Genomic DNA, 27,451 nt, shown 5'->3' on the forward strand with positions numbered 1-27,451 from the left:
AAATCGTGCCTCAGTGCAGATACTCACTCGAGAAGCCCTGTGCCAGGCCCCACCCTGCAGCCTCCAGCCACGGTCACGTCCTGATGGCCGCTGGTCCAGGCCCCCGAAGGGGCCAGACCCCGCCAGTGGCCACAGGGCCGGGCAGAGTCAAAGCCCTGGGGGCCTGTGCGCGGAGCAGGGGGCCTGGCCGGTGAGCCTGGCTGGGGCTCTCCCAGGCGCGCCCCCTAGGCTGGCTGGGCCAGTCCTCTGAACCGGCAGCAGGGCACCAACCGCGACAACTCTGTCCCCACCTCCTGATTCAGAACCACCCTCCCCAAGGAGCACAAGACACGCCCACACACGGGAGGAGGCCAGTTTTATTTTTTCCATGCCAACTCTGGCTCCCGGCCATTCAAGAGGGGGCAGCCGCAGGGAAGGCTTTCCCAACCCTCTGCCCCTTCCCTCCTGTCCCACACCTTGGCCCGTGAGGCCCTGAATGCCTCCAGGATGGCCCCAGTAGCCTCACCACAGGCCTCACAAGACTGGCTTTTGTCCCCTGCCACCCCTGCCAGCTCTTCTGCGGGCCTCAGCCAGCCCCTTCCTCACCAGGTCCAGGACAAATGGACAGGTGGGGGCGGCGACGCCAAGTGCCAGGCCCCAAGCTGGACGGAGGAGGAGCTAAGTGCACAGCCCGGCTCAGGGCGGGGCTCTGCCCAGGGCACCGTCCAGGCAGCCAGGACCCCAAGGCACAGGCTGGGGAGAGAACTCGGCGGGGCAGGCGTCCTCCGACACACAGCTGGCCACTGCCCGGGGGACGGGGTCTTCCGAGCTAGAGAAAGGAGTCTGTGCCCTGGAGCTGCCCAGAGTCTCTTCCCTGGGCCCGTCCTTCCGTCAGACAGACAGACAGACAAGCAGGCGGCGTTTCTGAACCAGGGAGGGGAAAACCACAGAATAGTGAGCCCGACAGGCCGGTGGCCTCCAGTGTGAGTGTGAGTGTGAGTGTGAGCTGAGTGTGGGGGGCGGGGTGGCCGGGAGGTGGGGGTGTGGCCTCCCCCCCCTGCATTCTCTCCTCCTCACTCTGCCAGCGGGGTGCCCAGCTAGAGCCTGGCGGCCTCAGCCAGGCCCACCCGGTTCTGGTCCCGGTCGAACACGGCGTAGTAGCGGCCGATGAAGACGTCGCCCAGGATCCAGAGGGGCCCACCGGGCGGGGGAATGTCCATGCCCATGAAGCCGCTCAGACAGATGGTCTTCCCAGCCTGCGACACCTGGACGGCCATGCCGGTCACCACCCAGGCCGCTGGCCTCAGAGGTCCGGGCCGGTGCCCTGCCCGCCCTCTCCCACTCACCTTGAGTGTGTAGTCCTCCGAGGACAGCTTGTAGCCTCTCCCCCCCAGCTTCAGAGTGACCTCGGGCAGGCTGGACACCTTCTCGCAGGGGATCATGTACTGAAGGAGGAAGAGAACAGCATGGATGCGGGGCACAGCGGCCTGGGGCACCCGTCTGCCCCACCCGCCCCGCCAGCCCGCTCACCTCGCCCTGGATCAGCGGCACGGCCCCGATGGCCTTCTGCAGCTCGCGCACCTCTTCCACGGGGCCCACGATGAGGGAAGTGCCCGTGTCCACAATGGCCTCACAGCCCCCCTTACACAGAGTCAGGCTGGTGCCCACGTCCACCCTGCAGGGGAAGGGGTGTGAGTCCCCCAGCCTGGGCTCGGGGTGAGCCACCTCCCAGGGCCATCTGGAGCCCCCATCCTGCTCCCACTGCAGCAGGACTTGGCCATGAGCAGAGCTGCGTGGGATGGAAGGGGAAGGGCTCTACAGGCAAGAACAGGTTAACAGCCACCCAAGTAGCCATGAGGAGGAGAGGACACTGGCCGGAGCCCAGGGGCCAAGAGCTTAGCAAGAGGCACCTAGGGCCAGTGGGACACAGGGGCCAGGGTCCATCCTGCCCAGCCCCCCTCCTCCCCCAAGGCCCTAAGGAGGGGGAGGCTGGGGGAGGGGCCCCCACAAGCCACACCCCCTGCAGGACCAGTGAGGGGTCCCTGCCAAGTACTCACTGCTCCATGTGGACCTGCCAGTAGGCCATGCGGGTGACATTGTGGTAGGTCAGTGGGCCTTTATAGTACTTGGAGTCAGTGCCCCCCAGCATCAGCTCGCCCCCGGGCTGTGCACTTGGGTCCCTAAGGGGAGAGGCAAGGGAGTCGGCTGCCCTGCCCACTCTGGGACCACAGGTCCAGCCTGAGGACTGGGTGGGACGGGAACAGGGCGGGGCCAAGTCAGAAGGGCTGAGGCAATCTCGGAAGGCCTCTCAGAGCGCAGGAGTAGAAAGACCCAGAAGGGGCAGAAGAAGGGATGGCACCTCCTTGTCCCCTGAGGGAGAGGCTCTGATCTCACAGCCCCGCAAGATCCTGCTGGGGCTGTAAGGGCTCCTGCCCTGTCAGCTGAGAATGGCCAGGGTCGGGCCAGTGGGCAGGTCGGGAAGTGAAGGCTCAGAGCTCAGGAGGGGAGACCTCATCTGCCTGGAAGAAAATCTAAGGGCTTCCAGGAGGAGGTGTCGAGCAGCCCTGAGAGAAGCTGAGCCAGCTGTTCTTGCCCCAGGCCCTTTGCACTTGCTGCTCCAGGGAAGGCTCTCCACCCAGGCGCTGCATGATTCACTCCCCTTCCGGATCTCAGCTTCTCTACCCCCAGCCTGAGCTGCTGGATGACTCTCCTCGCCTCTACTGTTATTCACGCTTGCATTTTGAGCTAAGCACCGTCCCCCGGGCTGTCCATGGACCTCAGAAGCACCTAGCGAGCCTTATCCTCTGGCCACCACAATGGCCTCCACCTCCCATCACCTCCAAAACCCACATGTGCAAAGCACACCACACCTCCTGTCCCCCTCCTCACCCCACACTCAGCCCTGCCCTTGGGGGCCTCCATCTCCCGACCCCACCCCCACTTCCTGCCATCACCCGGGGAGTCCCAGTGCTTGGACACCTATCCCCCGTCCACCTCCTGAATCCTCTGCCCCTCACGGGGCAACGGCCCGACCTGTTCACCTCCACCCCAGCATCTAGTGGGGGGCTCTGCCCTGAGCAACTGCTGCGTGTTGGCCACTGACCGGGCAAGGGGCAGGGGGCAGCATCCAGGCAGAGGGCTAGGCCGAGGGCGGGGGCTGAGCCAGAGGGGAGGGGACCCTGGGCTGGTCAGACCCCGAGCACCCAGTGGGCCCTGGAGGGGGTCGTGCAGGCACGGTGACTAGGAGCAGCAAGGGACAGCGGGCCACCCGGCTCACACCCTGCCCTGGCCCACCCTCCTGACACTGCATCACTCCTCCTGTCTGGGGCTTCCTTTCAGGACCCATGGCACTGTCCTGAGAAATGGCCGGAGACTAGAGGAGTGAGACTCCTTTCCAAGGACCCCCCTCCCAGGCAGGAAGGGCACAAGGCATAGCTCCTGCAGGGCAGCAGCACCTGCGGGGTGGGGGCCCATGCAGCACCACCCCGTGCCCACCCCGCCTGAAGCCCACACCCCCCGGGTCACTTCCCATGGGAAAAGCCCAGCCCCTTTGCCCACAGACCTATCACAGATCAAGGCTTGTGGCCTTGTCCCCTCTCAGCTGGAAGAGACCCAGGGGCCAGGGCCACGTCTGCCCATCAACAGGCCTGGGAACATCTGGTGGACTGACTCGCGAGGGGCCCTGACAAGCCCCCTGGGCCAGCGGGACCCAAGTCCCCAGCACCTCCCGCTGGGAGACCCCACTGAGACACAGCCTTCTGTAGGGGCTGTTTGTCCATCTGTAAAAGGGCGCCAACCCCTCCTGCAGTCAGAGGTGAGGAGCGGTGGCCCGATGGCCAGCAGGGAGCACCGGGAAGGTGGGACCCCCCCACCTGTTTAGGTAGAAGGAGAAGATGTTCTTGTCCACCAGCTTCTGCTGCATCAGGTTATCGAAGACGGGCAGCACGTTGTTCACGGAGATGCGGGGGTAGGCCATGCCCAGGATGCCGTCGAACTTGGCTGCGATGAAGGTGATGCCTGGCTGCTTGATGGCCTCCCCGAACGTCTGCCTCTCCACCTTGACGCCACCCAGGGTCGCCACCGCCGAATTACAGGGCACCTGAGGGCCACGGGGGGTCAGCGGGCCACGTGGACCGCCAAGCCCGACGCTGGGCCCCAGGCGGGCCACCACCTCCCACCCCTGCACAGGCAGCTAGGGCTACAAAACCCACTCCGCTGTGGCCCAGCACCTGACACATGGGGACTCAAGATGGGCAGGGGGCCCAGAAGAAAGAGCTGGGGACCCTAGCCAGACAGTGCTGGGGATGTGGGGGATGGCAGTGTGGGGCCCACACTCCGCCAGGACTGTTTCAACCACAGAGATGCCACAGGCATGGAGGGGGGGCTCCTTGCTGGGCTCGGGCCCTCCGCACCCTGGCCTGCTCCTGCCCTTCGGCCCAACCTGGGAGACAGGGAACCCTGTGACCCGACCCTGCTCAGCAGACCCCAGGCCATGCTCCCCTCACCCCGCAGTGAGGAGCACAGGCCGCAAAGATAATGAAGCGGAGCAGGATGTGGGGAGGGACGGCCGTTTGGGGCTGACGCTGGGAGGAGGGGGGACGCTGGGGACATCCTGTCAGCCCAGAGAGAAACTGGCCGAGAGCCCCGCAGATAAACCTGGACAAGCAGGTATGGAGGAGAAGGCTGACGGCCCGCAGGGAGCCTCAGAGCCCCTGACCCGCCAAGATTGTCAGGAACGGGCCGCTGGAGGAAGGGCCCTCCCTCCTGGACCCCCAGGCCTGCAACCTCCCTGCCCCACCTGGGGAGGGGGGCACTGTTTTCTGCTTTGCCTCCCACCCCCCCCCCCAACTTGCAGTTTGGGCCCGTGCTGTGGCTTGGCACCTGCAGCTCCACCCAAGAGCCTGTGCAGAGGTGTGAGGAGGACCCGCTCGCCCCTCTTCAGGGGAGGAGGCCGCGTCCTGCAGGCTCAGCCCCGCAGCCCTCCCCAGTGTCCTCTGAAGGCGCTCCCTGCCAGCGGCTCCAGTCCTTCCCAAACGTCCCCCGCAGCCGGACCCTGAACACGCCAGACCCCGAGCCCCAAACTGGCACCTTAAACCCAACACACTGGAGTGGAACCCGACCTTCCCCCACTCCTCTGCTCAGTCGCTCACCAGGTCCTGGTCCCAGACCACCCCCAGTGCCCCACCTGTGCCTGAGTCACTACGCCCCGTGTCCCCCCGCCCCCTTTCCCCGACGGGACCCCGTCCGCCCCGTCCTGTCCTGTCCTGTCCCCTCCCCTCCTCGCACTGCCAAGCACGTCAAGCTCCCTCCCACCTCCAGGCCCAGAGCACCCCCCCACCCCCGGAGCAGGCACAGCCCCACCCCCACAGGCCCCTCACCGACACGGTGTCCTGGCTCAGGTACCCGGAGAGGCTGCCGGAGCCGTAGTGGATGTCGAACGTGGTGCCATTCTTCACGTACGTGCTGGACTTGCCACTGTTGTATTTGTGGTGGATCCCTGCGCCCGCCAGGGAGCCCATCAGCCTGCTACCCGCCAGCCCCGACCTCCACTGGGAGGCCTGGACCGCCTTGTGCGGGCCCCCAGCTGCCTGCCATGGAGCCTGTCCCCAAGCCGCCCTCCCAGGGCAGGATGTGCCAGTGGCCCCCACCCTCGGCCTCAGCCCAGTGGGCGGCGCAGCCCACAGCTTACACCATCCTTGGCCAGCCCGGTCCCAGCCCAGATGGGAGCAAGGCTGCGGGAACAGGTTCATCCAGAGGTGGGGAGCCCTGGGCAGGACAGGGCAGAGGGGCCACCTGTCTGGTGCAGCCGAGACAGGAATAGCATCCTGCCCAGAGGTGCTGGTGCAGGACCAATGAAGGTCCGGGGCTGCCCTCTGCCCTGGCACCCCAGCAGCCTGGCCCACAGCGGCACCCCAGGACTGGCAGAGATGGGTGAGGCCGGGCAGTGGGCCCAGAGCCCATCCTCCGAGTCTATAGCCGATAGGGGCTGGGCTGGGCCCGGCCCTTGGTCTCCCCGCGTCTCGATGGGAGAGGCGTCGGGCAGGACTTACAGCAGGCGAGGTCTAGCAGTTTGCAGTGGATGGAGGGGACCCACAGGTTGGAGGAGCCAGTGTCAAAGACCACGGTGAAGCACTGCGGGGGCGTCCCGATGCCAATCTCCCCATAGTACTGGGCCTGGGGGCAGGCGGGGCCTGTCAGGGCTGCGGCTGGGGTGCCCCACCTCCCCATGGGGCTGAGAGAAGGCCCACGCCAGAGGAGGGGCCCAGGGTCAGACCTACTGCCTTGGCTGTCCACCCCCACCTACCCCTCCCAAGCCCTTGGTCCTGGTGCCCGTGGACACTTTGGCTTCCAAGGTCTCTGCCTGACCAGAGTGAGTCTGGGGAAAGAACCATCTCATTTGAAAGATAAAACCAGTGGCCGAGACAGCGTCCAACTGCCTGTCTGTCCAAGTGCCTGCCTGGAAGATCGGCCTGTGCTCAGGGGTCCAGGGCCTTGGAGGGGGAGACCTCCTCCCCAGCACGGGGGCCGAGTCGGGGCCTGACTCTGGGGCCTCAGATCCCACAGGCCCCTGCCCCACAGGGCCAAGCCTGGAGGACCCCCAGGCAGAGAAGCCCGGGTGGCCAAGGGGAGAAGGTCCAGGCTGGAGACTGAGTCTCCCACCACTGGCCACGCTGCCTTCCCTGCGCGGGACTGAACCTCAGTTTTCCCATCCATGGGGGAACAGAGGCAGCCTGGGGGAAGCCCGGGTACTGACCCAGGGTGCAGGTGAGCAGGCAGGGGGCACGCGCCCTCTGAGCCTCCAAGGGAAACCCTGTCTCTGGTCCTCTCATAGGTCAGAATACGGGTGGGCGTTCATTTTGGCCCTGCCTGCCTGGGCACTCCCACCGCGGGGAGGGAGGTGGGGCCTTCAGCGAGGCCAGGGTTCCAGCTCCAGTCCCTCCAGGCGTCTCACTCCGGCCACTTGGCTCCAGGGAGCACCCGTGGCCGCTGACTCATGACCCAACAGAAGTGTCCAGATTCGGGAAGGGGGAGAGGGGATGACTCAGCAAAACTCCATGCCTGCGGGGGGATCGGAGCCTGGTCGGTCAGGCCCCAGGTAGACGGCCCCCCTCCTCCAGCCTGATCGCATGCCTGTGAGGCCACAGCTTCCTGGCACGGCTGGGGCTCCAGCCAGGCAGGACAGAGGGCACGGCCACCGGTCCCAAACTTAGGCGGACCACAGGCTGGATGGCAGCTGACTCCCCAAGACTCGGGGGGCGGGGAACACAATGAGGATGTCACCGGGCAGCCCCAGAGGTACCAGGCTGGGGCCCAGAGCCTGTCACCAGAGCTGGGGCCAGGACGACCTGCCCCAGCTGCTGTGTGGCCTCCGGACTGCGCCACCGTGTCCCCTCCACAAGCAGTGGGCGTGGTGAGAGGAGGAGGGCGGGGCAGGGAGCGGGTCCCGGGAGGCCCCGGGCCTTTGAGCCAGACGGGCAAGAACCCAGAAGCTCCGGAGCTGTCGGCTCCCCCTAGGCAGGCAGGCCGGCCCAGGTGACCGAAGCTCAAAGCCCCCTAGACCCCCGCCCCACAGCTCCTCCGGCCGGCCTGGGCCTGACTTTGGGCTCCTCCCCACCCCGCCCAGCTCCCTCATCTGTAGAGGGTGAAGCTGTCTCCCACCCCCCAGAGCCTGGCCATCAGGATGAAGACGCCCACCCAGCTATGAGCTGACAGCTGGTGGCCCGTGGGGGAGATGTCACGGGGGTACCAAAGCCACCCCAACCAACCCTCGGAGTCCCCAGAGGACTAGGACCAAGAGCAGGGGAGCCCAGAGCTGGGCAGGACACAGAGGGTCAGAGCCCTCAATCTCTAGGGGGCGGGAATCCCACAGGAAGGGGCGTGGCTGAGTGGAAGCCCCTCCCCTACAGCGCACAAGTGAGGCACCCCAAACCACCAGTGGCTGAGAACAAGTGTTTCCCCAAAATCCACGCTGGCTCACGCAGAAGTTTCTGTGAGAGCAGCTCCTGTCTGTAGCAGTTTCTGCAGCCAGCCTGGCCCCCAGCCCCAAGCTGACCGCCCCCCGCCCAACTCACATCCATATAGTTCTTGAGAAGCTCGGGAATGGGCCCCTGGGTCATAGCAGGCGGCCCCTGGGTGTACTTGGAAATGGGGCCCTTGGCGATCAGGTCTTCCACGGGGCCTCCCATCTCCGACAAGGTCCGGCGGATGGATGTGAATTTGTGCAGCGGGATTCTGTCAAGGGAGGGGTTGGGGCACGTTAGGGCTGGCTGGCCTCCACGCGGGGGCTGCTGCATCCCCCATCAAAATGGAGGCCTAGCACGCCTGCTCCTCCCCCTTTGCAGTCACCAGCGGGTCCAACGTCTCCAACACCACACTCTCGCCGGTCTCCTCTCCCCACTCTGGTCTCTTTCAGGACAGTGACCAGTGGGGCTGCTGGGGAGTCGGTGGTCACCTGTCACACCTGCTCAAAGCCCTCCGAGGAGTCCTATTCCCCTGACTCTCTGGCTGAATCTGCCACTCTCCACCCAGATCCCACCCTGAGATGGTCTCCATTTCCCGGTCTGGCCTCCCACGTGGCCGTCTCCTAGCTATCAGATGGGACGTCCACTCCAGCCCCTCTGACAGGCTGTCCTTGACCAGTTCCCCTCACATGACCCTGCTTCCTTCCAGTCCTCGCCCCAGGCCACACTGCACCCAGTCATGGTCTCCTCACGACACAGGCCCCTGGAGGGCAAGGGCCCTGGGGGTCTGTGCTTCCAGCCTGCCTTCCAGAACACATGCCGGCCTGGGTGGTCTTGGCCTTGGTGGTCTGCTCAGCAGCAAGAAGCCCAGGGTCCTGCACTTAGGGGGCAGAGTGAGAGGTCCTTCTCGGCCCCCCTCCCAGGTGTCTGAACCAGGAGAGGCAACCAGGAGGCAGGAGAGGAGAACCACCTGGGCAAACAGAGCCACTGGACGAAACACCGTCCCAGCCCTGGGGACTGGGGAGTTCAAGGTCAAGCTGGCTCTTTCTGGCATGCCAAGGGTGTGCTCCAGGAAGATGAGACTCTTGCCTAAGAGCTGATAGGCTGGAAGAGCTGAGGTTCTTGCCTGGGGGAGGAGAGGCACGCCCTCCATGAACCAAGGGAACAGTAGCCTTCAGTCCCACAGGACTGGGAGGAGCCGTGAGGGGCTTGGGGTCAGCTGTCCCACCCCCAGAAGGCCCAGGAGCCCTTCCCCACTGCCACCCATCCCTGAGAGAAGGCCCGTGGGTGGGGCCAGGACAGGCTCAGGCCTGCAGCTACTCCCCAACACCTGCTCCAACGGGGCTGTTCGCCCCTAGGCCGCAGCCCACAGAGGAGCCCACACAGCCAGCCCTTTGGCAAGGCTTGGGTCCCACTCGGCCCCCAGCCAGCTCCTGCAGCCCCAAGACCTCACCCACCTGCTCACAGGCAAAGGCCCTCAGCAGAGGTGGCAGAATGCCTGCCCAGGCCTGGCACAAAGGCCCCCGTGCAAGGTTGGGGGCAGGAGCAGAAGGGGTGGGCTCACGCATCGCATCCCTCCCCTGCTGGGCTAGCAGGCTGCCTTGTGAGGCTGGAAGGGTGGGGGGACCCTCAGCCTAGCTGGCACAGCAGAGCACAGCCCTGGTCCAGGCCTGATGGTCAGTGGCCTCACCTGACACAGTGGCCCCCATCCCAGGCCTGAGGAGGGCATGGTCCTCACTGGGGCAGCTGCTGCTGGTGAGACAGAGCCCCAGCCCCAGAGTGGGGGAAGGTGCCCACTGCCTGGTGCCAGCGGGGCCCCTCCCCCAGACCCCTCAGGCTAACTCCCTCTGGTCTCTGGGACATGTGGGCCTCCTGGTGTCCAGAGGGTCTCCCAGCTTGGCCCAGGGCCCGTGTAAAGATCCCACGGGACAAATCAGGTGATGCCACTCCCAGTTCACCGCTGGCAAAGGGAGCCCTAGAAGGAAAACTGACTTGCCCAGCTCAGGGAGCTCTGAGGCCTACACCTGGGCCTCCCGACTTCCACCCACCTGCGGGCACCGTGTGCAGGCCCCCGCCCTATCTGTCCTGGGGAGGCTGGGTCAGCCCTGAATCACAGCCACCCTCCCTCGTGCATCCTCCTGTCCCCCAGGCTCCCACAGCGGTAGAGAGAACGGGTCTCTGGGCTGGCAGGGGCCCTGAGCGAGCCCCACACCTGCAGAGTTCCCCAGCCCCGCCCGAGGGTGGGCCCTGCAGGACACCGCGGGGGCGGCACAGCGGCATCCCATGCAGGGCGCACGGGGGTGCACGGGGGTGCACGGGGGTGCACGGGAGTCGGCGGGGCGCGGGAGGGACGGGGCTCACCTGACCAGCGCGGCGGCGGGCGCGGCCAGCAGGCCGAGGACGAGCAGCAGCAGGCCGGAGGGCTGCATGGCGGCGGCGGTCGGGTCGAAGCTGAGGGCCCAGGAGGTCGGGCGCTTATAGCCGGGATGACGGCGCAGTCGAGCTGAGTCAGCTGACCCGCTTGTTTGCGCCCGGGCTGGTCACGTGGGCGCGGCCGGCGGCGCGGGGGCGGGGCCGGGGCGGGGCCGGGGCGGGGCGACCCCGGGCCGGGAGCGGACGCGCCCACTCGGGCCCGCGCACGGCGCTCGGGGGCGCGCCCGTCCCCGCTCCTGACGCCGAGAACCACGGAGACGGGGCGCCGGGCTGTTTGTGAAGGCGGGCCCGGGCAGCCTCCGGGTCTGAGCCGAAGGGGAGCGGGCCTGGAGACCCCCGGTCGCCTCAGCCGGGCGAGGCCGCCGGAGCCGTGGCTCCTTCCCAGACCCAGGCGCGCGGGTCCCCGGGGTCCCCTGCTCCACCCTGTCCCTGCGCCCCGCCTGGGCACCCCCTCCCTCCCACTCTTTCATGGCCCAGGGAGTCTCCCAGGAACCCTCTCTGGTGGCTCCAGCCACCTTCATCCTCCCTCTCCAAGTGTCCGCAACCCTCCCATCCCCAGCACCCCGCCCCACAGCAGCACCTGGCCTGGCCCTGCCCGGGGTCACCCCGAGTTCTCCTTCCTCTGTCCCTTCGTACCCCAACAGGCGCCAGGTCTCAAAGGATGCTCTGCAAGGGGAAAAGGAAGTATGTCTCAGCTCTGGCCTCTCCTGCTAGGTTTTTACCAGCATCAGAGGGGTAGGAGAGGGGGGTCCCTTGCTCCAGCCAGTGCTTGGCACTGCAGAGGCCACAGTGAGCCCTCCGCACCCATCCTTCCTGCCAGGATCCCTGGCTGCTCAGGGAGAGGGCCAGATCCATCCCTCTGCCCTCATCCTAGCCAGAGCGGGGCCAGGTGTTAATAGAGGAGAGGAATTTGGACAGGTCATTTCAGAGAAGGTGGAGGAGGAAGCTAAGAGGAAAATGTGCCAAGAAGTGACCACTGTTGCGGGGCAGGTCTCTCTGAGGTGACATTTGAGCAGGATGTGAACAGAGGAAACTTCACAAGGGCAAGGGGGCCAAGGTGAGGTTCTGTGGCTCACAGCAGGCAGAGTTGGAATTCCCATCTTTTCTGTAACCACCAAATAAACCAGGGCCCTGACCCTGGCTACCATGCTGTCATTCTGATGGCCACTGCCTTGCCCTGCCTCCATGCCCAGCCAGTCCACAAACATTTACTGGGCTCCCTGATGTGATCTGAAATATGAGGATTAAAGCCAGTAGTAAAGCAGATAAAAATCCTTGCCCTCAGAGTCTGACCACAGCTCCTCGGGCCCAAGGGTGCCCTGGGTGCAGGCCCAGAATCAGGACCTTTGCAATGGACGTTATCGCCTCCCTCCCAGCAGGCTGGTATCTCGGAGAAGTCAACCAGGCCCCAGGTGGGTTGGACTGTGGCACGTGGTGGCAGGTGGTCCCAGCTGGTGTCCCATGGTCACCACACTCGGTCTGGGTGCCCAGCGGGGACATGGCAGTGTGTATCCATGGTGCTCAGAGGCAGACTTGCAAGGAAACACATGCTCAGGGTGTGCCAGCTGCTTCCTCCCAGAAGCATTTACCAGGCCGGTGAGGCCACTGGAGGGTACAGGCAAGAGGAAGTGTGGATGGTCAGAGGGGCCGGAAAGTTGACCCAAGTTTGACGGTTGTGTCTGGCCCAATCTGGTGGGGTGTGTGCAGAGCTGGTCCCAGCCAGCCTGACAGACTTGGCTTTCCCCTGAGGGCGGCAGAGAAGGGACCCTCTGGTGGTCTGAAGGGTGGAGAGGCCCCCATCCCCCTGCAGAGGCTGCCTGCCTGTTCACTGCAGAGAAGAGACACTCTGCTGTCCCCAGCACCCAGAGCGTGCCTGGCACTCAGTGGGTGCTCCACAGTCCTGTGGGACGGATGGACCCTTGGGGTCCCTGAGGGACTGACCCGCGAGGGCTCCCATGTAGGTCAAAGGGAGTGGCTCTCATCCCTGCTCATCCCCCGACTCACTTGGGGAGACCCTTCCCACATGGACCTCAGTGCTCCCTCCTGGAGTGTTGAAGGTTGAGTGGGACAGTTGCTAGAGCCCGGCCCCGGCCCCTGCCCCGAGGGAGGTGCTGGCCCCGAGTGTGCGCACAGCCCATGGCTCCCTTCTCTGCCCCTTCCCCCTCCAGTTCTCCGAGATGCCCAGTTTCCCCGTCTTTCCAAAGGCCAGCAGAGGCCTGGGGTGGAAGGGAAGGGAGGAGAGCTACCCCTTGGGCTCCGAGGTTGGCTGCCAGGAGAGGAGCTCAGGGTCCCTCCCTGGTAGGCAGTGCGTGGGCCGGGACTCAGAGGCTGGCACCAGGCTGGGCCGGGCCCCCGCCAGTAGCATGCAGAACCCTGGCTGGTGGGAACGGGGCTCCCAGGTCTGCGCGGCAGGTGAGGGGGTGCTGGAGGCCTAAGCCCAGCGAGGAGCGGAGCGTGGCTACTGAGTTTCTGGCTCCTTGTGGGTGGGGGCCAGGCTTTAGAGACGGTCCAGCCCAACCCTTGACGCTCAAGGAGGGAGAGCCCAGGCACAGACAGCGAGGGTCTGCCCGGGGAAGTCGGGGGATGAGCAGGGATGAGAGCCACTCCCTTGACCTACACGGGGCCCCTCGCGGGTCAGTGCCTCTGGGACCCTGAGCGTCCGTCCGTCCCACCTGACTGGAGCACCCACTGTGTGCCAGGTGTGCTCTGGGTGCTGGGGAAATCTTGAGAACAGAGGAGAATCCCTGCCTTGGTGGGGCTTATGCTCCAGACAGGCGAGACAGACGCAAAATGAAACAGGTCACTTACACGGGCCTTTGGAAGGAGGTCGTGATCAGGGAAGTTGGGGCAGGAGGGACAGCAAGTGACAGGAAGGGGGTGTTGCAATCGAAGCCTCATGTGAGCAGATTTAATCAACTGAGCAGAGCACAGGCAGGGGGGCAAGAGGGACAAGGTCAGGGGTCAGGAGCTGTCCTGCCAGGTCACCTGGGTGTCCATCCATGGAGAGGACCTGGGTGGGATGAGCTGGAAGGCTCTGAACAGCATCACTCTGGCTGCCCTGCAGAGACGGGAGTGGGAGCCCTGGAGGCAGGAGACCCTCTGGGAGGCTGGGGTGACCATCCGGATGGGAGGCCAAGGCGGCCTGGACTGGGGCGGTGGCCAGGGATGCTCTGTGAAGCAGCGGGTTCTGGAAGCACTTTTGAGGCAGGGCCAGCAGCGTTGCCTGATGGACTGGACAAACGGGGTGAACAGAGGGACTGATACCGACTCCAGGCCTGTCCAGGGTAGCTGGAAGGACAGTGTGCGATTGGCTGGGATGAGCATGGATGCAGGAGGCAGGGCTGGGGAGGGGGACCGGGAGCTCTGCTGTGGGTGTTTGTCTGGCTGGGGCGATGTCCTGGGGACATGTTGTGGCCCAGCTGAGTGGCAGCGGCTACTGGGGCTGGGGTTTGAGTGGGGAGACACCAGCTGAGCAGAAACCTGAGAGTCGTCCGCATGCAGTGGTTTCTAAGCTAAGTGCAGACAGACGAGCGGGCCCCGGAGGCCTCCTGACTTTAAGAGGTTAGAGATTCAAGGGGGACCCAGCGGAGGAGAGCACAGGGGCAGGGGGGACAGGAACGGTGCCTGGACGCCAAGCAAAGAGGAAAGTTGCAGGAGAGGGCGGCCTGCCGATGCACTGGGTGGAGGATGGGGCTCAGCGCTGACCACTGGGCTTGGCCTGGAGGGGAGGGGCTTCAGGGAAGTGGTGGCAGTGAGGCTTAAGAGAGAAGGGCTCTTGTAAAAATCCATTCATCAGGACAGGGTGGTATTGATGCAAAGGCAGGCAAATAGACGGTGCGGGGTGGTGAGCAGAGGGAGACCCTCCTACTGAGGTCCAGGGGCGGAGGGTCTCTTCTCAATGGATGGTGCGGGGTTGGGCGGGGGACCTTGACCCCTCCCTCACGCCACACACCACTACCAGTTCCAGGTGAGTCAGGGAGGTGGTAAATTCCTTAGGTGACTTAGGTCCGTGGTGACATCTTTAGGGGGAAAAAGGCGAAGGAGGTGATCTTCATGATCCTGGAACCAACAGAGGTTTATGGTTTACACAGGAAATGCACAAAGCCCGCCAACTCTATGAAGAAGAAAGACAGTGTCATGAGAATGAGAGGCCACAGGCTGAGAGGCTCAGGTCTGGCCTCCAAACTCTGTGAAGAACTCTTAGCACGACCGCACGCAAGTGAGTGGGAACGGAGGCCTGACCGGAGGAGAGACCCAGGGGCAGAGGAGCCCGGGAGACACCGGTGCCATCAGGAAAGGCTCGTTAAAATGCGCTTCTAACACGCGGAGAGGGGCCGCCACACCCGGCGGCGCGGCCCGGACGCGGGCGCCCGGCACGCAGCGCTGGCTGGCGGAGCTGGAGCCGCGGGCACTGTCCCCGTCGCCGGCGGGCACGGGCGCCGGCGCGGCCGCTGTGGGAGGCAGTTTGGCGGTTTGTCACAAAACTGAATGGCACCTCGCCGTGAGATCGGGCAGCCGTGCTCCTTGGAATTTACACAGAGGAGCTGAAAACTTACAGCCGCAGGAAAACCTGCGCGCAGATGTTTATAGCAGCTTTATTCAGAATTGCCAAATCTGGAAGCAACCAAGATGGCCTTCAGTAGGTGAGCAGAAAAGTAAACTGTGGTGCATCCAGACAATGGAATATTAGTCAGCACTAAAGAGGAACGAGCTAGCGTGCCGTGAAAAGGCATGGAGAAGATGTAAATGCACGTGACTTGGGGAAGAAGCCGGTCTGAAAGGCTACCTGTTGTATGATTCCAACCGTATGACGTTCTGAGACAGGCAAAATCATGCAGACAGTGAAAGGATTGGTGGTTTGAGGGTCGGGGGAGGGGAGAGGGATCAGTGGGCAGATGGGGTGCAGCCATTTTCACGGCAGGTGAAGGACTCTGTATGACATTTTAAGGATAGACATGGGACATTACAGGTTTCTCAAAACCCATAGAACATGCAGCACGGGAGCGAAACTCAATGTCAGCTGTGGACTCTGGCTAATGGCAGCGCTTTGGCAAACGCACCACGAAGGCAAGATGTTGATAACAGAGGACACCGTGTGTGCGCATGCGTCTGCATTTGGGGGGCAGGGGCGGGTTTGTGGGAACTCTGAACTATCTGCCAATTTTCCTGGGTATGTAGAACTGTTCTAAGAAATACGGCGTTAATAGAAAGCGTAGCATCAATCTCCTTCGAGGGAAAAATGATAAATAAATACACCACGTTAAGAGAGCAAAAAGGCAAGCCGCAGAGAGGGACTAGTCTCCCTCACACGTAGTGTCTGAAATATGAAAAGCAATAGACCAGTGAAAAGATAACCTGACAGAAGAAAAGGAAAGCAGGCAAATGACTGGGCAGACCCTTCACACACACGCAAAGGACACCCAGGTGCCCGGTGAACAGGAACAGTGGTTCCCATCCTTCCTCGCCAGGAAAGTGCCCGTCACACCAGCCCAGGATCCTGCACGCCCTGCAGGACGGCTCCCGGGTAAGCACCAGATGAGCCAAGGGTGGTCGGGGCGGGGGGCAGGTGCACCTGCCAGCTGGTGGGCAGGCGTGGGGACCGGCCCTTGGAGAGCCGTGTGGCCTGTCCACTGAAGCTGGTCCCCGGCTGTCCTTGGCCAGTGGTGTACAGCCGATGGACGTGTCCCTGGTCATGGAAGCAGGCAGAGAATGGACCAGGATAACCCCACAAGGAAAGTCCCGCAGCCCCTAAACGTTCTGTCCCCGAGACTGGAGCGAGGTGAGTGCCTCGTGGCACTGTCACAGGACTGGGGGCCCCACAGCCTGCAGGGGGAACAAGCAGCCACACGGGACGCGGTGGCCCCTGTCCTGCTCTCCTCACTGCCCTCCCCTCAGTCAGAGGGCGGGGGCGGGTGCGAGCTGACTGGCGGTGTCTCTCTCTGCCCTGGTCTCCCTGCCCCAGGCCTGGGTCCACCCCCTCCTGGGCCCCCAGCCCCGCCTGAAGCTCTGCGCCTGCGGCTTCCAGGCACCTGGAGGGAGTGAGGCTCTGGTGCATCCTGCGGCTGAGGGGCCAGACCCAATGGCAGAGCGGGCGGATGCCCTCTGGGTGGGAGGCGGGAAGTGGTTTGTCCCCAGGTCCTCCCTGTGGTGGGTGGGGGTGCAGCTGAGCTGCTGAGTCATGGGGCTCCATCCTCACTGCCCTGCCCGCCCCTGGGGCCTGAGTCACACTGTCAGTCCCTCAGGCCCTCAGGAGGAGGGAGGGGTGCAGCCCCTGGGTCCAGCGACAGGCTTGGGCTGCTAGTTTTGCAAGGACCACGTGAGGGAATGAGCTCCAGGTCAGCTGGTGGGGAAGAGGAGGATATGAGTGGTTGGTGCAGTTAGGTCAAGGGGAGGGGTGCCCAGGTATAGCTGGGGCTGGGGAGGGGGCCTGGGCACAGGTGAAGGATGGGGGAGGGGGCCTGGGCACAGGTGAAGGATGGGGGAGGGGGCCTGCGCACAGGTGAAGGATGGGGATGGTGCCTCCGTGGTGCAGGTACTTAGATTTACCCCTGGTCCAGGGCATGGGGTCCTGGGTAGGCTTGGCTAATGTGCCCTCCTCCACCCTGACCCCCCAACAGGGTCACTCAAGGCCTCCCGCCCTGGCCGCTGCCCCCACACCTCAGGCCAGCTCCGCACGATGGGGAGAGAGTGCTTCCAGGGCCCACCGTGGCTGGCAGCCCCCCGTGAGCCCCGCCCCATGAGCCCCTGCTCCTGCCCGGCACCCCCACTGTGCATGTCCCCCAGTTCTGAGCCTAGTGTGGGACCCAGGTCCGTACCAGCAAGGAGCTGTGGGCAGGGCCTGGCTGCTCGGGTGGGCATCTCTGGGACATCTGGATGGGCCCAGGGGCTACAGAGGAGAGCAGCATTCTTACGACTTTTCAGTTATACCCCCTCCCCTACCCACTGGTTGATCGTGCTGAGCTTTGTGGAATCCCAGGTTCTGAGATGGAGATAAGACCCGAGGCTTTGAGAACACAGAGTTCTCTCAGTACTTCAGTCTAGGCAATGATGGAAAGGAGACCAGGGTCCCAGTGGCTCACAAGCCCTCTGGATCAGGCATTCTACCCCAGGGGGTGAGCCCTGAGCCACGGCCTTCCTCCATCATGGTTTCTCTGGGTACAGGGGACTGGGAGGCTGGTAGCCACATAGGACACTTGAGGGACTCCAGGAGCCCAGTTTGGGGACCTGCCTCAAGGGAGTGCAGATCCTGCTCTGCCTGGCACCTGGAGTGACTGCATGTTGACTCACCATCCCCTGCTTTTGGTCAGGGACCCCTCCCCTTATTCGGGAACAAAACTCGCCACACTGCTGGGTGCCAGCTATGGCTCTGCATGCTGGGGATAGATAAGACAGACACAGATCTGCCTTTTTGGGGCCACTAGACCCAAACCAAGTCCTTAACCAGGACATCAGCTGGTCACAGGCTGTAGCTTGTGCTGAAAGGACAGCTGGGACAGGGTGAGGACAAGCACACCCCCTTCTGAACGGCGAGCAAGATCTGGCCCAGGGGCCAGGGGCCGGGGGAAGGTAGTGAGGGCCTTTTGGGCTTGGAGAGCAGCATGTGTAAAGGCCCTGGGGTAGGATGGAGAGCTGTGAGCTCCAGGGGTACAGAGAGACCCTTGTAGGGGGCAGGGGTGGGGGGCTGCCCAGCCAGGTGATGTGCCCAGTGTGTGTTCGGCCAGGCTGGGGGACGTCCAGGAGCAAGAGTCCCACCCCTATTCCTGGAGGCGACAAGCACCCACTGAATGATGGCAACCTGCAGTGATCCCTTCTGCGGGCCCCACAAGGCCAGCTCATGGGACAGGCCTGAAGCCGTGGGCACGGTGGGGTCATGGAAAGCAGAGGACCCTGCAGTGACGTGATCACCGCCTCCTGCACGCCACAGTGGCCTGGGGGCTCTCCAGGTGTGAGGGGATGGCCTGATGGGCATGGTGGCCTTAGGAATGGGGTGAAAGGACTGACAGCAGGCACTGGAAGGTGTGGATGCAGGGGGGTGGGGGAGAGGAGGGGTGAAGCCTCCTGTGTCCCCATCTGGCCCTCCTGAAAATAAGGATGCCCCTGGTTCTGGCAGGAGGCGCTGGCAGAGGTGCAGAGTCCCTCCCTTGCAGCTCTGGCTGTCTGGAGCCTGAACTCAGCCTCCTGGGGCTGGAAGCATGGTGTCTCGGGGCTGGTTACTTCTGGAGGCTCGGGGCAGAGTCTGTCCCTTAGCTCTTCCAGCTTCTAGAGGCGACGCACCCTCGGCTCGTGGCCCCTCCTCCACCCTCAAAGCCAGCAGCGCCGCCTCTCTTGTGAAGTCCCCTGTGCTGCGTTAGACCCACACGGGAAGCAGGACTGTGGCCCATCCCCAGAGCCTCAGTTTCATCCCGTCTGCAGTCCCCATTGCCCTGCAAGATCACATTCACAGGTTTGGGTGGGGCGGGTAGGACGTGGATGTCCTTGGGAGGGGCCGTTTATCTGCCCTCCACACTCTCCTCGTCGAAGTAGGGGAGATTAAGGGGAGGCCCAGGAGCTCACTGTGGGGCCCAGAGGGTGCGCTGCGCTGGTGGGCCGGACCCGATAATGCAGGTGTCCCCAAGGCCTTGGACCTGCACACGGGGTGAGGTCACAGCAGGGCTGGGAGGGGGCAGAGGCGTGGGCGTTGGCTGGTGGGGGCCTGGCCGAGGAAGACAGGGGAAGCGAGTGGGCAGGTAAGGGGGTGCTGGACCGGTGCCCCAGCGAGGCCGAGTCGAGGCACCGGGGTGAGATGGGTGGGAGGCTCGTGGGGCTGTGGAGCGGGTTGGCGCAGCTGGGGTGGCGGCTGCACTGATCTGCCCGGGGCTGCTGGGCTGGGCCGGCCTGGGTGGCTCTTTTAAGGTGCCGGCTTTGTGAGTGTCAGGAAGAATTGAGCAATGTCAGTGGCTTCCCTTAAGTATTCCTGGGCCCTCCAAGTGTCCCATGGAACTAAGGAGTGACTGGTGCCCCGGCAGCCGGAGGGCGATGGAGTGCAGGGGCACTGCCCCAAATCTGCATTTGCCTCCACCTCCGGATGTGGCCAGCGACCCAGACAGGACAGGCAGCCGCCCGCAGCCGACCTCCCCCCGCAGCCAGACACTGGGTCAGCTGCTCGTGGGGGACGGGGACTTCCCGCCAAGATGGGACACAGGCTGTCTTGCCTCAGTGTGCCCCAATCCACCAGAGGTGTCCTTGGAGCAGAGCAAAGGGGGATCTCACATCGCTGTCCCCCCTGAGGGTAGGGTCACGGCGACCCCAGGGTGACCTCCCAGGGGTGGGTGCACCTGTAGGTGGCAGCCGGATCCCAGCGGTGCTGGGGTGCTGGCTCACCCTCCGGTCCCAGGGCTGGTCCTGCTGCCGGAAGAGACCTTAGCTCTCTTCCCGCAGCCCCCACCCTCCCTCTGCCCATGGCCATGCAGGGCCAATTCCCGGGGACGGGCAGGTGGCGTGCGGTCAGTACCTGCCTGCTCTGGGGACACCAGCGCCTCTGTGGCAACCGGGGCAGCCGGACAAACGGGTCTGGGGCTGCAACACCCACTGCTTTTGGAGCAGTGAGTCAGAAGAGTGGGAGAGTGGGCAGGACAAGTGGCCCCTCTGTCCCACGAACAATGCCCTGATTCTTCCGACAGCCGGCTCCGGGTGGAGGGGACTGCTGGGTGACTCTGTCACGGCCAGTGCGGGAGCTGAAGGGCAGGAGGGATGGGCTGCAGCCCTGCCTGGAGGCGAGTACTGAGGCCTTGACCAATCCTGCAGGGATGGGGAGCCGGGGATTCGCACCCGCATTCTCTGAGTGACCCAGGGTGTCCTTGCACGTCCCCATTTGGGAAGCATGACTCTGCTGGCAGGCTTCTCCCCAGCAGCGAGCCGTTGGCCCTCTGGCAGTTCACTCAGCCTCTGCCTTGGTCTCTCGTCTGTAAAATGGGATCATGCCGCAGAATCTCTCCTGCGGGGAGAGAGCGCAGGGGTGGGTGTGTTGGGGGGCAGACGGCAGGTGCTCATGGGGTGACCAGCCCTCCCTGTCCCCTCAGGGATGCTTGGCTGTCCCTGCAGAAAGCTGAGGGGCCTTTGCCTCCTCTGGCCACAGGCTGAAGAGAGGAGCTGCAGAGGGTGGGAGAGGCGTGGGGACTGGGCTCAGGGACTCTGAGCATAGGGGGTTGACTTCCAGGAGGCAGCCTGGGGTGGGAGGATTTCTGCTGGTGGAGGTGGAGGCCCCGAAGGAAGGGCGCCTGGGCAGGGACCCCGGCACCGCAGGGCAGGTGAATTCTGCACACAGCTCCCGCTGGCTGGGCTAGAACTGAGGGTGCACAGGCAGAGGGGGCGGAGGACGGGGGGGCGGGAGGAGGGAGATGCTCGCATTGGCTGTTTTGAAGCAGGCTCCTCTCCCGGCCCCAGCCCATCACGTGCTGGTCTGCCCTGATCCCCCTGTGCTTTACAAAGGGGCCTGGAGACGGGCAGAGCTTAACCCACAGGAGGCAGCTCAGGCCCTGGGCAGGGGGCAGGGGGCAGGGGCCCCAGGGCCCCCCGGGGACCACCTGCTCCTCCTCCTCATCAGTTGAGTCCTGGGGGGGTCTCCCCTGAGGAGTGCCCTCAGTAGGGCCTGGTGCCAGTTAGGAGTGGGCTTGGCGCCCACAGCCCCCAAGTCTTCGAGGTGACTGCTTGGTGGGGTCCTCGCCCAGTGAGGAGGCCAGCACTGTCCCGCCCCCACCGGGAGGGCACACAGCAGGGAGGGGCGGGCCAGGCCGCACTGCGGGCACTGGGGTGCTGTGATGAGCAGAACAGACACCCCCCGCCCCAGGAGCAGACGCACCCGGTGGAGAGGCAGCATAGAGATGGTGGGAGGGGACAGTGACACTGGGGACAGTGGAGGGAGATGGACACTGGGCTCTGGCTGGGCATGTCGCAACTTACATGGGAGGTCAGGACGGTGGCGTGGGAGGAAGCATGCCTCCTGACTCGGGGCCAAGCGTCAGGCAGAGGGACCGGCGGCCAGCGGGAGGCCCTGAGGTGAGCAGGGGGTGGGGTCGGGGCGGAGGGCAGGGCCCGGGCCCGGGGCCCCAGTGCTCTGGGGACTTTGCAGGGCTGAGAAGCAGAGGGGACAGGGCGCAGCCCAACTGGGTCGAGGGAAAGCAGGGAGCCCCCTCAGGAGACGGGGGACCGGAGGGAGTTGGCAGGGGCGGGCTGGCTGAGGGAGAGAGACAAAAGCCGCCAAGGACGCCTTCTAGGAGCTGAGGCCGCAGGAGGGGCGGGTCTGAGGTGCTGCTAGAGCCCCCGTGGTGACCAGCACGGGTTCTGGGGCCGGGGGGGGCCCCCGGCTGGCGTGGGCAGAGCTCACGGGGGAGGGCACGTGCAGGGGCCAGGGAGGAACCAGAAGAGAAGGAGACGGAGAGCCCAGTGGGGAGACGGCAGGAGGAGAGAAGGTTCTGGGAGGTTCTGGAAGGTCCTGGAAGGTTCTGGAAGCCGAGAACAGGAAGTGGCCCCTGGCTGGCTGAAACTCAGATGCCGCCAAAGGCCCGAGGCTGGAGGCAGCCTGTGTGGTCGAGGGGACCAGAAGCAGCTCCGAGTGGCCCAGCAAGGAGAGGGAGAAGGTGGTGGTGGCGTTGTCCTCCCAGGGAGGCTGGTGGAGACGTGACCCCAGGGAGGGCCCTGCAGGGAAGATGGCCTCGGAGAGCGGGGCCAGAGGAGGCTGGGTGCCTGGCTCGCCCGCGGGCAGGCGGCCCCTCGCCCCGCAGTGCGCGCATCGAGGGCCGTGGGGCCCCAGGGCTGCTGACCTCGGAGCGCCTGAGGGGAGGCCCTTCCTGCGGGCGCAGGTCCAGCCGGCAGCTTCCTTCCCTTTGTGGCTGGGGCACCTGATGTCTGGGCCGGTGTCATGTGAGACTGGCTTGGCTCCAAGCTCCACCCGACACTGTCCCCAGGCGAGGCAGCCCTGGTTCTCGGCTGCAGCCGCCCGCCCTGCACACCAGGCCTGGCCTTTCTGCCGGACGGAGGCTCTAGGAGGCCCTTCCAGAGTGGCCAGCACCCGTGGGCCCTGCTGCTCTGGCCGCAACCCCACCCTGCACAGCGGCACCCTCTTTCTGCCTCTTCCCACCTGCTGAGACCACGGCAGGGTGTCACCTCGGCCTGGGCTCTCCCCTTCCTGGGGTGCAGACAGCGAGGGGGCAGGTGTCACCATGGGGAACTGTTATTACCCTGGGGCCTGGGGGGCTGCAGGGTGCACGGCCGAACCCCGGGACGACACGGCGTGATTTTCAGGGGGTGGGATTTCTGCCGAGGACGGCAGGGGAGGCCTGGGGGCAGAGGGGAGGGTAGTCAGGAGCGGGTCGGCAGGAGGCCCCAGCAGAGTGGGGACGAGGTGCCAGGTGGGGGCAGTGGTCCCGGGAGAGGCCATCTGCAGGCCGGTCACCAGCACCCCCTCGCTCCCCGCACCCCGGCTTCACCCCAAAAGCCCTCTCTTGCCACCCCCTCCACCCTGTCTTGGGCCCCGGGGTCCTGTGGGGAGTCCGAGCCTCGTCCACGTCACAGGTGAGGACGCCCATGGAGACATTGTCGAGGAAACCCTCCTCCCACTTTTGCAGAAACCATCGTCCCTGTCAGGGTGACAGCTAGGTCCTTCCCTCCCCAAAGTTGTGGGCCCTCCTGGCTGTGTCCGCTGGCAAGGAGCCCCCTGCTCTGTGGCCAGGACAGCAGCCCTGATGGGCAGGGGGCTTGAGGGCTGACTCCAAGCTCCCTGCGAGCCGGATGCCCATTTAGCCCCGGCCCCATACCCACCGCCCAGAGGCTCACTTCTGGGGAAGACCCTGCCCCAAGCCCCCAGGTCTGCCCTGCAGAGATCCCAGCACACCATGGAGCCCCCAGCTGCAGGCTGCTGGCCCCGCACCCCCAGAAGAGAGGAAGCACTTGCCCCAAAGCCCTGGGCAGACCTGCAGGATGGTGAGCGGGGCCCAGGCCCCGAGCTACAGCCAGAGCCCTGGCGAGCCCCATCCCACATGGCGCGCGAGGGCTGGGGCTCTCTCCCATCTCCCAGTCTGCCCACCCTCCTGTGTCCCTTCCTGCCACCTGTCTTCCTGCTGGGTTGAATGATTCTCACCCCCACAAGAGACATCCACGTCTGTGAGGGTGAATTGTGCGTGTCAATCCGACTGGACCACAGGGGTCCCAGATGTGCGGTCCAGCAGGAGCCTGGGTGTGTCTGGGAAGGCATTTCTGGGTGAGGTTAGCTCCTGAATCAGTAGCCTCAGTACAGCAGATCGTCCCCCGCCGTCTGGGTGGGCCTCGTCTAATCAGTTGAAGGCCCGAGTAGCGCAGACGGCTGAGCTTCCCGCAGGCTGGAGGGAAGTCCTCCCGCCCCACTGCTTGAGCTGGCCTGCTGCCTTCAGCCTGGAATGACTCCATTGCCCACCCCCCACCATCTCCAGCCTAGAGACTAGGTGTTGGACCTTGTTCTTCACAATCCTGTGATCAGTTCCGTACAAGACAGTCAGGCAGGCAGGCAGGCAGGCAGGCACCCAGCCGGTTCTGGTTCTCTGGAGAACCCTGACGAATGCAGCACCCAAGTGCCCGGAACCCATGCCCACGTGACCTCCCACGGCAGAGGGGCTTTGCAGCTGTAACTGGGGGAGGATCTCAGGATGGGGAGCTTCTCCTGGATTCTTGGGGTAGACCCTAAATGTGACCACAAGGGGCCTGACTAGAGGCAGGCAGGAGGGTCAGAGTCCCAAGAAGTCTGGGAGACTCAGAGCTGCTGCCTTTGAAGATGGAGGAGGAAGGGGCTGTGGACCAAGGATGCGGCGCCTCCAGAAGCTGGAAAGGCAGGGAAGGGGTTTCCCCTGGAGCCTCCGGAGGGAACTGGCCCGCAGCACCTTGATTTCAGCGCCGTGAGGCCTGTGTTGGACTTCCTCGCTCCTCCCCTCACTCTGAGGCTGTAAGGTGATGAATTTGGGTTGTGTTAAGGCCTGTGTCGGTGGCGGCTGGCTGGGTCACAGTAGGAGAGCCACCCAGGGCTCATGGAGGGTGACCTGGCAGCCCAGGGCTTTTCGTGCTTTAAAAGTAAAAGTCTTAGCGGGGAGGGTGTAGCTCAAGCTATAAAGCAGGTACTTAGAGCGCACGGGGTCCTGGGTTTAATCCCAGTGCCGCCTCTAAAAACAAGTAACTACACAAGCCTAATTACCTCCCTCGCCAAGAGAAAAGCTTAAAAAGAAACGCAGAAGTCTTTCCTGGAAGCCTCTCACCTCCGGGCCAGCTGGGGTGGCTGTCACCTCCCCACTTGGCCTCTCACCCCCCGAATCCCCGACGTGCAGTCGCAGCCTCGAGATGCCCACTCTCCCGTGTGTCCACCACGTCGGGGCAGGACATGGCCTGGGAAGCTCAGGAGGGGGCACCATCCCACCTCCCTTCAAGGGAGACTGGGCCGTTACCCCATCTCACAGGTGCGGGGCTGCGCCCCGCAGGGCCGCCTCAGGACGGAAGGAAGAGCCCGGAGTCAGCGACAGAGTCATCGGCGGTTTAACAGGCAGGGATCTTGTGTGTCTGAGGCAAGGCCCCGGAGCGACACCCCACCGTGTGCAGCAGACGGCGGTCAGGACGTGGCAGTGGTCACTACGGGGCCGGGCGGTGGGGAGAAGGAGGTTACCAGTTACAGGGCTGAGAGGTCAGGCGGGCTGACCGGTGACCAGGGACGCCGGCAGAGGGGCGTGCCCCCACCGCCCCTTTGATAAACCATCACGAGGAGATAGTTCTGATCTGCAGGTCAGAACAGTCACCAGCCGGGGCCAGGGGCGGGCAGGCGTTTACTGATTGGGATCTGTGACTCAGAGGGGAGGTCAGTGGGGTGAGTGCGTAGGTGAGGCAGAACTGGTCGAGCAGGGAGGTTCCAAGAGCCAGAGAGCAGCCATCTTGCGTGGCCTGACACACAGCAGGCGAGGAGACAGAGGCACGGACTGGTTGGGCAGCTGTTAAGCAGAGAAGTCAGGATTTTAACTCCAGGGTCTGGATCCCAAGCCTGAGCTCCCCCCACCTGAGGAGTGCAGGCAGGGTGACTGCAGCAGCTTGCCCAGCCCCCTGCCCTCCCCAGCCCCCGCAGGCCAGGGGCGAAGGGCGGGGCACACCCCCTCCAGCCACCGATCCTGCATCAGAGGCAGCCTCTCAGGGCCAGCCAGTCCTTCCGTCCCCTTGTTCAGACAGACCTACGTTTTATCAGTTTTACATCACTTAGTGATGGAGGCCGAAAGATGCCAGCAGTTTGCTTAGAAAAGCAGTGTCTGAGTCAGACACGTCTCCATGACAAACACTACAACAGGGCGGCTGAAACAGCGGACGGTCACCATCCCCCCGTCCTGGAGGCTGGAGTCCGAGGTCCGGAAGTGGGCAGGGCCGGCTCCGCCCGGGGCCTCTCTGCTCGGTGTGGAGACGGCCGTCTTCTCCCGCGTCCTCACGTGGTCGTCCCTCTGTGTGTGTCTGTGTCCTGATCTCCTTTTCCTGTAAGGACACCAGGCCTGTGGGATTAGGGCCCACCCCAGTGACCTCCTTTGACCTTATTCACCTCTTTAAAGCCCTCACCTCCAAACAGAGCCACCTGCTGGGGTGCTGGTCCCCGGACTCCAGGTGAGAATCTGGGGACACAGCTCAGTGCCTCACAGGCAGGACCCCTCTGCCCTCCGTCCGCTTCCTCCGCCCCGGTCACCCCGCTCTTTCTCTCAGCGAGTCTTTCTTCACTCCCCTCTGTGTTTCTAAATAACAGTCTTATTTCTAAAGAGCAGCTATTTCTAAATGGGACGCTGCTCCGCGCTATTTCTTTCTCAGACATCTGTTGACTTCCCACCAGCGTACAGAGATTTCACATTCTTCCATCACCCCAAATGCTGGCCCCTTCCCAACCCCCGCCCTCCCAAACCCTTTCTCCAGGGCACCCCCTGGGCCCCCGAGTCCTCTCTCCTCTGCTCCCTGGAGCCCCCAGACTTGGAGGCCTCGTCAGACGTGCACCTGATCCTGTTCCCCTCCTGCAGAAGCTTCCCGGTGACTCCCAGGGCACTTGGAAACAGGACCGAGTTCTATCCGGTTCTCCCCAGTCCTTAAGGTCCCATAGGGTCCACCCCTGCTGACCCCACTGGCCCCTGCCCACCCCAAGGACCCTTCCCCGAGCAGGCCCTCCCCCTCTTCCTTGGGCTCTGAGGGCACTGACCCCTCTGCCCACCCCCTCTCTGTGCCGCCGCCCTGCTCTCTCCTGTCCTCAGGTCCTGCCACCGACACTGCTCTCTGAGCAGCCTCCGCACCCCGGACGGGGTCGGTCTACCCCCAGCCCACGTCCACACCCCACATTCCTTTCGAACCGTCTGATACCACTTTCACTGTGCCCCCTCGTGAACATTCGACAGGCTGCAGCATTTTCCACCATTTTATCTGATGTACACGTGACCTGCGATAAGCCACACGTCTTTCAAGCGCACCCGTGAACGTCTCCACACACAGCGGCCCACAGACCGCACCTCGTGGTCAGACGGTGAGCGCGCCCAGGGCGAAGGTCCCACCGCCCCACGTGCCCCCCTTCTGCATCACCGCGGGGCCCGGGGATCCAGGGATGGGCTTCCGGGCCCTGCGACGAGCTCAGGATCCGGAAGTCTGTGCGGATGGAATTGACACGTGCCAGTCTGCACCCGCTCTCCCCCGCGCGGCGTAATTACGTGGAGACTTAGCCACGGTACCGCCTGCACCAGGGTGTGCGCTTGCCGTGGCTGCCGTGACAAGGCTGCTGCGCACTTAGCGGCTTAAGACAAGCACGTTTTACAGTTCTGGGAGTCACAACCGTGCCCCCCCGGGGGCTCCAAGGGAAAACCCGGACCCACACTCCCTTCTGCCCGAGCCCCCCGCAACCCCATTCCTTGGCTTAGGGCCTGTTTCCACCATCAAAGCAGCAACGGCGGTCAGTCTGTCTGACCCTGACCTTCATGGGCAGTCACACGCCCCTCTGACTCTCCGCTTCAGCCCCCCTCCCACTTTTAAACACCCTCGTGATTCCTTTGCCCCCCCGGGTAATCCAGATAATCCCCCACTTTGAG

The 27,451-nt window shown here is 64.3% G+C and overlaps 1 protein-coding gene and 1 long non-coding RNA gene across 3 annotated transcripts in view; one reads left to right on the forward strand and one right to left on the reverse strand.

Moving 5' to 3' along the window:
- Window positions 1-338: 338 nt before the first annotated feature.
- CTSD (cathepsin D) lies at window positions 339-10,470 on the reverse strand. 2 transcript variants are annotated; one of them, XM_031448085.2, is made up of 10 exons: window positions 10,302-10,470; window positions 8,052-8,211; window positions 6,030-6,153; window positions 5,358-5,476; window positions 3,852-4,078; window positions 2,037-2,159; window positions 1,510-1,654; window positions 1,326-1,424; window positions 1,057-1,244; window positions 339-903 (listed from the first exon to the last, which is right to left on the reverse strand). In XM_031448085.2, exons 1-9 carry the CDS (start codon window positions 10,367-10,369, stop codon window positions 1,077-1,079), a joined length of 1,233 nt encoding a protein of 410 aa, XP_031303945.1. In that variant the 5' UTR covers window positions 10,370-10,470; the 3' UTR covers window positions 339-903; window positions 1,057-1,076. The 2 variants fall into 2 exon arrangements, with proteins under 2 accessions (XP_031303945.1, XP_031303944.1); XM_031448084.2 differs by having other exon boundaries at window positions 339-1,244.
- Window positions 10,471-18,944: 8,474 nt separating this feature from the next.
- LOC135322564 (uncharacterized) overlaps window positions 18,945-27,451 on the forward strand; it is a 28,270-nt gene continuing 19,763 nt past the window's right edge. Inside the window, exon 1 of the long non-coding RNA XR_010383228.1 lies at window positions 18,945-19,099. This is a non-coding gene — a long non-coding RNA (uncharacterized LOC135322564). The remainder of the gene's footprint in view (window positions 19,100-27,451) is intronic.

This window comes from Camelus dromedarius, chromosome 12, assembly GCF_036321535.1.
Source record: "Camelus dromedarius isolate mCamDro1 chromosome 12, mCamDro1.pat, whole genome shotgun sequence".
Lineage (NCBI taxonomy): Eukaryota > Metazoa > Chordata > Mammalia > Artiodactyla > Camelidae > Camelus > Camelus dromedarius.

Excerpts from the sequence above, each read along its gene's own strand:
- CTSD (XM_031448085.2), bottom strand. The coding sequence starts at position 10,369 with ATGCAGCCCTCCGGCCTGCTGCTGCTCGTCCTCGGCCTGCTGGCCGCG. Across the intron at positions 4,079-5,357 it reads TGAGCCAGGACACCGTGTCG|GTGCCCTGTAATTCGGCGGT; the intron begins GTGAGGGGCCTG and ends CGTGGCCCTCAG. Across the intron at positions 2,160-3,851 it reads TTCTCCTTCTACCTAAACAG|GGACCCAAGTGCACAGCCCG; the intron begins GTGGGGGGGTCC and ends CTCTCCCCTTAG.